General features: G+C 40.1%; 1 protein-coding gene across 1 annotated transcript; it reads left to right on the forward strand.

The window, feature by feature from the left end:
- Positions 1 to 8463: 8463 nt before the first annotated feature.
- LOC119653139 lies at positions 8464 to 11533 on the forward strand. The gene is made up of 4 exons (XM_038057671.1): positions 8464 to 8594; positions 8668 to 8826; positions 11094 to 11264; positions 11347 to 11533. Exons 1-4 carry the CDS (start codon positions 8529 to 8531, stop codon positions 11518 to 11520), a joined length of 570 nt encoding a protein of 189 aa, XP_037913599.1. The 5' UTR covers positions 8464 to 8528; the 3' UTR covers positions 11521 to 11533.
- Positions 11534 to 12796: the final 1263 nt, after the last annotated feature.

The raw sequence follows: 12796 nt of genomic DNA on the forward strand, positions 1-12796 counted from the left end.
GTTGCTACCTCTAAACTAATGAAAGCTGCTACTGTTGAACCTAATTCAGTATAAGAGGTAGCTGCCACTGTCGCTCGGAAAAAGAAGTTCGGACATGGGATATGTGGATACCATAAAAAACCTTATGTAGGGTACACCGGGTCAACAACGTCTACGCACCATGGCTACTTGATTTTCACGATTTTCCGAGAGGCTTCTACTCTTCTGCCCCACGTAACTCTAAAACGACCTGCCATCCTGGTATAATGGGTATCATTGCAGGACTAAACTCTCATCTGAGTTCTTTCTTAATGGGTCACCCATCCAGTGCTACTTCCGTATCCTCGTCAACACGTCCATTGGTCATTTGAAATTGTATCAAGCTAAAGTACCCTGATGACCGTCATAGTAACAGTGGCTGCCACCTTCCATGTAATACTCCCCGCGGGATATATTGAACTTGATATTGGCATTGAAATACTTGTGTTTAAAAATTTTGGATAAAACAGTGATATGCGATATGGACTAATTGATGCATCGAGCGATACAAAAATCGATACCATCGTTGGCTGAAACGAAGCTTTCTCCCCATAAATGTAAATGTGAAGAGTGTACTGACCAGCCAGACTGAGAATCTTGGATTTGTTGGCGTTTATCTTCAGATCGACTTTACCTGCTTTCTTGTCCAAATACAAAACCATTTGGCCAAGGTCCACGACATTAATGTGAAACTGCAAAGAGAGGTCACCACCGTAGTTGAGGTGTTTGGTGAAGAATGGCATACCCCATTGGACGCCTCCACTTTCTTCCACAAAGATGTCACCGATGGCAAGAAAAAGGATCGATGAAAAAATACAGCCCCTTTGGATTCTGCTTTCGACTTCAAAAGCCTTTGAGATTTTGCCTTAATACAGCACGGCATATTTTGCGCCATCGTATTTCGCTATGATGTCCGGATAGCTGAGTGGTTAGAGCACAAGGCTGTCATACGGAAGGTCGCAGTTCATATCTCACTGGTGGCAGTGGGATTTGTATCATGGTTTGACGTCGGATACCAATCGACTCAGCTGTGAATGAGTACCTGAGTCAAATCAGGGTAATCATCCCGGGCGAGCGCAATGCTGAACCACATTGCCTCCTACAGTGTACTATTGTAGTGTACCGTTACGGTCTTGAATGAAGTCCGCTAACACACTTCAAGGCTCCGATCCAATATGGATTGTTGCGCCAACGATTATTATTATTATTACGCTCTGATAATATCTTTTAGTTTCTCAAGAAAACCCTTTCTGCATAGAGCATTCCAGATATACTCCAGAGTTATATATTACTCTTCCCCAATGACCGAAAAGTGCTAATGTAGTCAGTGCAGCAGGAACCAGAGCAAAAAGTAGCCTGCTCCCCTTTCGATCAAACTTTCGAGGTGTTCCTTGATGCATTCTAGGATGATTTTAGCTAGTACCTTTGCAACTGTGGAAAGCACGCAAACACTCCACCGGTTGTCACACTGAAGGCAAGGGCCCTTTTTCGCAATCTTGGAAATCTCATTATTAATGGCACTTTGAGTAATTGTGTACAATGAACCACTAGGGTCTGAATGCTGCTGCTTTGCCTCCTTCCCACCTCAAACTCATGCAATAAATACAGCTACGTTTCGATTATGCGATAGAGGATGTCTGGCTAGGAAAGTAGGTAGGTCTAAGTTGCTGCAAGCAAGGACAGTAGAATTCTCCGGATTTCATAAAAAATATTTATCAACTCCTTTGCACTACAATTCGATTCTACAATAATTCTGACCCTGCCAGCGGTTTCATTAGTGGATGTTGCCTAGCTCTAGCTGAATTAGGCAATTGCAAAGAAAGTATATGGAAGTGATGCTTTCACTTTTTGAGGCACACATTTTGAGCCCTCATTCTCCTACATTTTACCTAATATCATAAATAAGATCAGTTTCGGAAAATACTTATCGGGCCCTTTCATATCCGAGATGACCACATTTTGTAAAAGAAAATTGTACACCCCCCTTCCAACTCATCACAAAATAGCGCCACTCGCTGCATGTAAAGGGATACACAGTCGTTTCGGAGCAAATCTAGTATGACAGACAGATATTTGAACAGACAGACATTGAATCGCTTTAAATAAGGTTTTTTTCACACAAAACCTTAAAAATCAGTTTGAACGTTGGGGCTTCTGATATAAAGCGTGGTGTATCTATCTCTATATCTAGGACTACCATTAAAATATTGAAAGGTGTAGAGCCTCTTATTACAATAGCAAAAAGGACGACTTTGATTACCGATTTTCACAGCCCATGTGACTTAATCTAGAGGAAGTCTTTTCCATTCTTTTTTTCCACAACTTCGCTTATATGTATGTCGAGTTTTTGAATATTTTACAAAATCATTCCATTCATCGAACCTGTGGAGTTCCACAATCTTTCCACCAAACTGTAGACAACTGATTCAATTTCAATTTCAATCCAAATAAAAGTCAGCTTCCATAAAACCTTAACTGTGTTCTTGGTATATAAGTATATTTAGGGCACATGAAATCAATAAATTACTCCTCGAAATTTAAATTTTAAATTGAATTGAAAGGTTGCACAGTCGAATTTAGCCCCATTTGTGGTTATTCTCAAAACCTCCCCCTCCTGATTAACCACAGTTTTTTTGAATGGTTATTTCGGTCATCTCAACCACCATTGTCGTTACACGGTATGTAGGTTTATGGTCAGTCAAGATGGTTACTTCTCCTCTTTCAAAGTGGAAACATTTGGTTGGAAAATATATTGCTAAAAATTTCCTGTTGTATGCTGTTCGTTTAGGTGGAAGAGAATTTCTTTGAAAAGAAAGCAAATAGCTCTAATTTCTCAGACATATTAGTCTGGTAGATTTGAAGTACCCGTTTTCGGAATAAGGACAACTTTTATGCGTCCCCATACCCTTTGTATATATCTCAAGCTCCCTCCCCCCCCCCCCCCCCCCTTAGCACCCTGAGAAGTGATCATAACATGATTTCTAGGCCTTTCTGGGGTATCGCCTGGATGCTTCTGCAGTTTTCTGAATCCCTCCACAGAATTCCCTGAAGCTGTTTCGTTTTGCTTCCCTGATCTCGTTGCTGTACATCGCTAGGGTGTTTTTGTACCTCGGCAAGTCCCCGGTTTGTTTTGCCCGGTTGAAGAGTTTTCGGACCTCTGTTCTCATTCTGGCGAGGTCTCTGTTCCAGCAGACCCGTGATGAAATGACGGTATTAACCGGTCAGCTGACTTCATATGCGTGTATAATGACCTTGTGGGGGTCTTCCCCGTCTGTTTCCAGTTCAAGTTCATCCTTAAGATCTCTGCCCCCTTTAGTGAAGTCATTTTTTTGCTCAGGTGCCTTGCATGGGAGTTCCTTTCCGTTCCTTTGGGATTGCTTGCTATCCTTTTTACTTCAGAGTTGTGCTCAATATCGAATCATATTATTTTTTGATTCGATGTAGATGGCTTATTAGACCGTTTTCTAGAGTTATGTCTAGTACCTCTTGTCTAGTGCGGATCACGAATTTTGGCATGTTCCCTATAATATATATTTCTTGCTTTTTACTATTCAAGAAGAATCTTACCTCTCCGATTAGTGCCGCTGCTTCTGCTGATTTTATGATGGGTGTTGGCATCGTATCCGAGGAGAAGTTGTAGCGTCTTCCTTCCGTAGAGCTTCACCAGTCTAACGATTGACTTCGGTGGAATCCGAGTATCATCCCTGCGAAGTTGCCTGAAACTGCGACTGTTTCCGAAATCCACCTGTCCCGGTCTTCCCCAACTTTCCAGTACACATAGGGTTCTTGAAATAGTGCTGCTTATTCTAGATTGTCCATGCAGTCACTGCAGATGCAACTCTGCATGGTGGAAGTTTACTTAGGCTATCTTAGTGCTAGCCATTGGTTCCTTTAATGTTTGGAGCTTTGGAATATTATCCTCCTCCTCTGACATGACACTTTTCTGCAAATCGCTGTCGGTTTTAAGCTGCAGAAGATGCACATCTAAGTCACCCGCTTCTCGTGGTCATTGGGCCGCAGGCTCACTTCCTTGCTTGTTGCTGCCCTTCGATCTCTGTAGCCTCGTAGATGTCATCGGTAGTATCTGCCCTCAGATTTTCCTTCTGCAAATGCACCGGTATTAACTATTATTAAATTAACAATAGGATTTCAAATCTTCGAACTAGAATTCAGATGTATTGTTCTCGAAGTAAGATTACAGATTCAATTGACTTTCACTAGGCTATTACAGCAGTCTGTTGGTTAAGTGGCTAGGATGGAAAACTAACTAACTATGTACTTTGTCACTAGGAATGAGATTTTGTCCTTCACTGTCGCATCATGGCGGTTTTGTAGAGCAGACGTTTGTAGTAGAGCCCCAGCTTAGAGTTTTTATTTAGAAACCAATACATATTTTTGTTCTTAGCTTGATCTGCGTTGCCTTCGCTTCAATATATTTTCTCCGCGTTAGTCGTCTATCTAGGTGCATATCCATTTTGTAAAAAGTTTTTCAATTCATCTTAGGTGGATTTGTAAGTTTTTTAATGCAACCTGAGGATCGGTGTGGATACCTAAAGTGGCAATATCACCTGCAAATATTGAAGTTATCAGATTATCAGATCCGAGGTATAGCTGAGGTAGAATGTCGGCCCAAGGACACTGCCTTGAGGAGCTGCAACTTGGATGTTGTACTCGCGAGACGTGAAGCTTTTGTATTTCATCTTGAATTTGCGATCAAGAGAAAAGATTCCAAAATGCCATGAAAACATACATTGAAACACCTTCTTTTTTTAAAAAAAATCAAGCCTACCTGCTACACTTAATCGAAGGCTTGCGGGACTTCCAAAAAGACCATTGAGCAATACTTTCCATTCTCCAGTGCACTCCTTATCTCAGAGATGATCCTGTCAACTTGTTCGATTGTACAATGCTTCCCTCGAAAGCCAAACTGGTGTTGAGGAATTAATTTGTTTTTCACTAGATGTGGTGATATTTTTGAAACTAGCAATTTTCCGAACACTTATGAGAGGATGGGTAGCAGATTTATAGGCCTGTATGATGCAATGGAAGGCCGCGGTTCAAAACTCGCTGGTGGCAGTGGGATTTGTATCGTGGCTTCACGTCGGATACCAGTCGACTCAGCTGTGAATGAGTACCTGAGTCAAATCACGGTAATAATCTCGGGCGAGGGCAATGCTGACCACATTGCCTCCTACAGTGTACTGTAGTGTACCGTTACGGTCAGGAATGAAGTGCTCTAACACACTTCAAGGCTCTGATCCAATCTGGATTGTTGCGCCAACGATTATTATTATTATTATGATGCAACCTGTGTTTTTAATCCTTTCCACATTTAGGAATCATTGTAACTTCTAAAACCTTCCAAGCCTTGGCGAAGTAGGCGAGACGATGAAATGCGCTGAATAGTGAGTCATTGTAATACTTGGAAGTTCCTTCAACATTTTTGCCATGATTAAGTCACATCCTGGAGCTTCCTTTGGACCCATTTAGTCTCTAAAAACTAAAGAGAATCTTCCCTTCGGTGTAGGCATGACGCTTTTTAGAAGCCTTTATTCCACCTCTGGCAAGTAGGGGACGTCTCTTTTTCGGCGGCGTTTTGCATTGAGCAGGTCTCTTCAACGTTCTGGTAGTTGCCACAGGGAAGAATCAGTTGATGCAGTTGGCGATAGACCTCATAAATAACTTTGAAGCTTCTGTTTCTGTTGACCTAAGGGAAGGTGGGAAATCGTTCTAGGTATAGGTATAATTTAAGGGGGAGCCATACATCCAAAGGGGAGGTGTAAAATTGGCTCATTTCTTTCATTCTCAGAACCTACCTAACCAAAGAATCTGAAAAAAAAGCAGGCAGCTTCCACTTTTTAACTTAAGGGGGTCATCCCTTGTGAAGGCCGTTCTTTTGGAATTTTTTTGTGCATAATTGGATAGATACAAATACAAATTTTCCACCACATATTTATAAATATTTTAAGCATGCCTAATAATTTTTCCAGCCCGATATCATAGTTAATTATTTTAAATACAGAGCAACTTATATAATTCGGGCCAATAAATACGCACTTTATTATGGCGATCGACATAAACCCGGCACGTGACATTTTACTTGCTATAATTTCGGAACGACTCCGAATATAAAAAAAATCACTTTTCCCATATATTTTACACTATATCTAGATACAATTAATAATAATAATAATCGTTGGCGGAACAGTCCAATGGGATTAGGGCCTTGAAGTGTGTTAGAGCACTTCATTCAAGACCGTATTGGTACACTACAGGAATACAGTACCCTTTAGGAGGCAATGTGGTCAGCATTGCGATCGCCTGACTGGTATCCGACGTTAAATCACGATACGTATACCACTGCGGCCAGTGAGATTTAAACCGCGACCTTCCGTACGATAGCCTTGTGCTCTAACCACTCAGCTATCCAGATATATATTATAAATTAGAATGGTTTAAAAATTGGATTCTCACAAGGCGGAAAGGAAGCACGGTGATTGGCTGATACTTCATGTGACGTGACGGTGCTATCAATCTTATCTACGTGAAAGCATTCGGTTTAGTGTTTGTTACTTGTTACTTTTCAAGTAATCAATCAGTTTTCAACAGGAAAGTGGAAAAATGTTGCGTGAAAGGACTATCCCTCGGCAATAATGGTAACAAGTTATATAGCAAATTCTGGCAAGTACGACGCCGGCGTTCCTAAAAAGAAAGGTGTCAAAATAGAAAGTTCAATGTGTTATTTACTACATTTTAATTACACTAGGCAGAATAATATTATTGTAATGTTGATTAATGTGTCTCCATCGCTTGCCTAAAAGATATTTTCCATTTTATTAGCGTGAGAAATAAAATTACTGCTAATCTTCACCATATTGTTAAATAATTGCTTTACATGCGTCAGCGTAAAAGATATGTAGACAATGCAATGGGAGGAGTGTAGTTAATACGCAAGGACAATGGCTTTGATGGAAATATTGCCCGAACACAGGTGGACGGATTTGCACTGAGCGGGATTCGAATCTTGGGTCGGTTGTATATTTTGCGGTGTCCCTTCCCTTGTGAGTTTGAATAATAGCGACACAAAATTCTAACGCAGTCATACTTATATCAATTAAGATTACAGTTAAAGTTTAAAAAATGTTAACTCACATTGAAATGATCCTCACAATTTAAACCTGAATCCAAAGAAAGTGGATTCCGTCGGACAATGGCGATGCACTTCTTCCGAATTACTTCCTTTCCGAACAGCAAGCAAAGCCTACTGCGGGGTTTTTATGTAGTTATTTTCGCAGCAAGGCACGGAACAATATTTCACCGTCCTTCTTGGCATTTCACATGGGAAATTATTATAACAGTTTTATATTTTTATAAGTAACTGCGAGTTATCGGTAAACTGAAGTTTCTTGGCTTGGCACACAACATGGCGCAGGCTTTTCAGTGCGTTCGAATTTAGTTGAAATTTAAAATGCTGATAATTTCAAACAAACATTTTTTTTCAAAAATGACCTTTGAGAGTTTTGTTAGATTACACTATAGAAGTGATTTCCGTCATTAGTGAAAATAAGGCGGGGAGTCTACTAACTGTGGCGTGCAGGTCTCTAAAATGACGCAAACACTGGTACGTTGCCAAATCTATACTTGATTTTGCAATTGTGTCATCGGCCATCTACTCTGATTGTGAGAAATTCGTCTTTACTCTCCACCTTGCTTTCAATAATTAAGAGGGCCAGGGGTTTCTCCCTTCGCAGGGCTGCGGCTTTGGGAAGGTACACTATCGGCATATGTATCCTTGGTATATCATCCCCAGCCCATTTCGACAGTTCTGCTTCCTTCCTAAACCATTCCACCCGGCGTGTCCTCCGTCGCACAATCCACCTGTGTAAGACATGGTCGAAAGCGTATATCGGTTAAAGTCTTTAATAATTTGCTCCGGAAATATTTTTAGCAGTATGGCCAGTTGAATGCCCTTGGCCGCACTAGCATACCTAACGGCGGGCTTTCTGGCTCTTGCCTTCATATCTGACCTTCCCGGGATTTCCTCCCTCTTCATTTGGAATTTTGATTTCTGGTGAGTATTCTCCTCTTGTGAATTGACATCCGCCGCTAACCTCTTCATTAGTTTCGTTGTTGAAGGCTTAGATCTATCTAGGGCCAGTTTTGTATGCGGTACATAATCTCGCTTTTTTGTTGTTAGTTTTTTTGATTGTTGCTGAAAGGTTATCGAATAAAAAAATTTTACCTTTCCGAGCGAAAAGGCAACCAACACTAACGAAGGAACGCTATTTGAATGTTTAAATTTTATTACATTTACCGCTAGAACCACTTATTATAACCTCGATAATCATGATAAATTGCTTTAACGATGTTGTTATTTTTACTTTTAATGATAATGAGTTTCGGGCCAATAATTTTTCAAATTTAGTCTATTGTAGTGACTATCTTTCAGTGAAATTCAAATTCTGAACAAGTTAACTTTCTCGGATTTAGCCGCTTTGGGTTGCAAGAATATGAATAACCATAATTTGTATCAGGCATTTCTATTGGCTGCAAGCGTTCTTATGGTTGTTTCTGATGTAAGGGAATCGTAGTTGTAAATTATTATTTTTTTATTATCATCAAACCATTGAAAGTATTAATTTCTTACAGTCCAGGAATTCATTAAGGCTGACTAGGATCGATTGCCGCGTTTGTGAATGCGGCAAGGCTGATATTAAAAACTTAACGTGCAGGATTAAAGCAATGAGCAGGTCTAGGACGGCGATTTTTGCTGAAGCTTTTCTGATGCGTCCTTTCGACGATGTATTAGTAAGTGCTTTTCAGTTGTAATAAATTTGAGTCCTTTGAATAATGAACCAAACAAAATGGTGGACCTTATCGTATGTGTCGCTATCAAACATTTTTTTTTGTATTTCTAATACTATTAGCACATATTAAGTAACAATGTGGAGCTTCAAATTTTTTAACAAAATACTTTTGCGCAAAGGTAACGGAGTTGAAATTGAGGCTTCTAGAGTTAACTGCGTTTGAGCTTGGCCCTCTAAACTCTGTATCTTAACATAATATGCAGTTATGCTAATCGTTTAGTTTGAACCTATTAATCGCGATGTACAGAGGAGTGCCACTGAAGTCAGTTCTAAGTTGCTTTTAGGAAAAGAGATAAAGGGCGGATTTTCGGTAGCGATCCTAAGCTATCGAATAAAGACAAGATTGATTTTAAAAATGTACACTTCCTGTCTCGAAATCCAGCGATATCGGCTGAACGTTTTGTGTCTGTACCAGGTGAGATGGTGGGGTTGATTTGGAGTTGTCTTCTGAATGAGGGTAGCAAAGATAGCACTGGGAACCTCGTTGAAAGAAAAGTCGCTCAATCCCATTTGTGTGCCGTGTCTGTGTTTACACCCAGAGTCCAAACGAACCATTTTCGCGATCCAATAATCGTTTTGCAATGGGACAATATCTATGGTAGAAAAAGAAGACGAGGCAGATTCTGCCTAAGATGGAGCGCTGGCGTAGGTCAGGACGCCAGACAGCTTTTAGGGATATCGAATTGGTGGGCCTCGGCGCAAAACCGGGATGTCTGGAGTTCCTTATTAAGGCAGGCCTAGACCGGATACCGGCTGTTGCGCCGTTGATGATGAATGGGACTACTATTTTGCTGATTGGGCGACAGCTAACTGAAACAATGCCCCATAAAATGTCAACGATGTCAATAAAAGACAGTGTTCTGGTGCAAGTCAAGGTGTTGGCCAGGTCCGAAAAATCTTTGTGGGAACTCACTGACTACAAAACGGGAGGCGGATCGACGAGCATAGGCCACATAGCTGAAGTGAGCGCTATAGATGAAGGCGAGCATGACGCGCTGGAACTTTTATGTCGAAATAAGGCCCGTGAAATGCAGTATGTATATTGTACGTCCTGTCAAAATCAAATGTTCCGCCCTGCTTAGGAAAAGCTGTTGATAATGAAAACGACTTCATTACTGCATACTGGAATACGATGTCTCCTGATGTTTCGGGAGATAGCGTCAATGGATTGAAAATACATATATATGGATAAAATATCGAAAGTATCGAGAAATGTGTATATCTGAGTAGCGATATTACTACTACTGAATGTCACTCGATGCATTAATAGAGCTAAATCCGCATTCTCTGCTTTGTCCAATATCTGGAAATGCAAGTAATTGAACATCGACATCAACCTAGAGCAAATCCACCTCAATATGCTTTCTTTGTTGTTTGGCAGAGAATACAAAGGATATGATAGTCACTGTTCCTTAAAAGGGCCAAGCAATCGTCAACTCCTGCCAACACCATTTCATCTCAAGTGAGGAACTTCGTAGGTGTACGAACGAGAGGATTGTGGGCAATCATAATTATCTTATCGATTATTGTCTGGGAAACTAAATTAAAAGTGTTCCATATGAAGATATACTTAATTTAATTTGCAGTAGTAAACTGACTTCGACAAGATTGATGAGGACGCTTCATTCAAACCTCTTTCACCAGTCAAGCTTCTTGATATAGCGATCGAATGAGCGAAAAGTTCTGTCCTATGCCCCACTTAGCAGTAAATGATAACCATACGTTTAAAAGTGAATAAATTATGAAGGAAAAGGTTTCTCGGAAACTCAGTAGTCGATTTCAGCCTGTGTATATTCCAGACTATTAGCAAAATGGAAGATGTCTTACATTAGTAATCCCTGTAGCTGCAGGGAATATCAAATTTTTTTGAGATTCGTTAATAGCCGACTGTAAATTTGGAGGTTTTGGGGTAGAGCTAAAGCTCTCAACAGGGTTTGCTGACTATTATCGGTCTGTAATGTAATAATAATACGGGAGAAATAAAGGCATTGAAGTCAGATAGACACCCCTTCATTGGTTTTGCTGATAGAAATCCAAGAATTGTTTGTTTCGACTTTTGGTCCAGGGAGCTAATTCTGAATAACACCCAGCAACATATGGAATCATGCTTGGTGTCTAATTGATTTTGCCTCCCAATTATGGAATTACTAATTTTAAATTATTTAGGCAGACCTACGTATTCATTGTCCAGTTTTGTCATTTCAACAGGTGCATATGCAGATTTTTAAAAGAAATAGTGTTAGATATTTACCATTCATGGTGAATGTCACATTTTTTCCCTGCAAATATTTCGAAGGATCTGACAATACCTTTTATGCGAAGTTTATGATAAATTGGATCAACAAATATTCAAATATAAACCATTCTTGTCCATATTCGGTAAGAAATGTGGGCGAATAGAATTCACCCAATTATTATTATTTATTCATCTCTAAATTTATTTATTTTTTAATTGATATAGGATCGCATTTTTGCTGATAATCTTGAACCGTTTGCGGAAAAAATTCCAGTATTTGCTCCTGCTGGTGACTACCGTTTGGATTTGCATTTTTATCAAAGCAACCTGAAGACTCTGCTCGCAAGCATTAATGGTTATGGAACAATAACCATCCGGCCTTTCATGCAGGGTATTTAATAGAGGAATTGGTTTTCAGGTGTGCATTGTTTTTGGTGATTTGTATCATATAGTTTGGAATCAAATGAAAATAAATAGAACAAATCAGTAAAATAAAAATATATCTAATTAGCAATAATGGATTAAATATAGTAGTTTTACTATGATTTTTTTCACTGAATAGAGAAAAGTGTGTCCGGCTTAGTGGTTAGAGTGCGGTTCAATTCTCACTTGTGTCATATGCATTTATATTGTGACTGGATGTCGGATGCCAGTCTAATAGGTTGTGAATAAGTATCTGCTCCAAATAAGCGTAATGATCATGGGCGACGTCATGTTGTGCATACATTGCTAACACGCTCCAAGGCCCAGATCTAATTATGATGTCGCACCAACGATTGTTATTATTAATAGTGGGGAATGCATTTTTTTCAATCACATTATTACCCGAAAGCTCTCTTTTAGCGAGTCTCTTTTGTCGAGTGCGTAGACCGAATGCCGTGGGTACGCGTTCACAAGTGTCGGGCGGGCAGGGAAAAGTCATTCTCTACTTAGTGCAGGTAGTAGTCCGGTACTTTCTAAACTCGGCGAAATTATTTACATAGCATGCTGGTCCCAAGCCCAGATAGAGGATGAGAGTTTGAGGCAACGTACGCTGAATTATCCTCAGTAAAACTAAAATAAAAAATCAGGGAAAGAAATGAATTAAATATTATTATAAATTTAATGGAGTTACTCCATTATGCTAAATCCTACCTCGTCTCTCTTGATAACAGGTCCCTCCATTAAGAAAATGCATTTAAAGTCGTTAAAAACAAAAATGATCGTGTTGAATCCAAAACGAAGACATGGCAGTACTGGCGCCGGTTCTAAATTATTCCGAACAAAACAAATACGTTCCCGCACACTAAATATTGGTGCCCTCACTGGAAAGACCGAGGAACTAGTAGTTACGTTCAAGTGAACAGAAACTTTTGGGCTTCAACGTGGTTTTGCGCTTCAACACGGGAGCCGTACTCCTTAGTTCGGTAGAGATTTAGGTAGGTCTTGCATTTACCAGTATGAATGCTGAGCCCTACACTTAGTGTAGATAGGTACCGTTGTAGCTTGTCGCAGTGTGGCTCTGATTATGGTCACCAAATCAATCCATATCTTAAGAAGACCGTGGAATTAAGTCCTCGAGGTACCCACGCAAAACCTATAGAGACGTAACTGTCGGCGCCACCGAAGTCGTGGAAGTAATAAAATGAATGATATTGGGAAGAGCAACAGGACCTGACGTCATCGCATTTGAGTT

The sequence above is a fragment of the Hermetia illucens genome, chromosome 3 (assembly GCF_905115235.1).
Source record: "Hermetia illucens chromosome 3, iHerIll2.2.curated.20191125, whole genome shotgun sequence".
Lineage (NCBI taxonomy): Eukaryota > Metazoa > Arthropoda > Insecta > Diptera > Stratiomyidae > Hermetia > Hermetia illucens.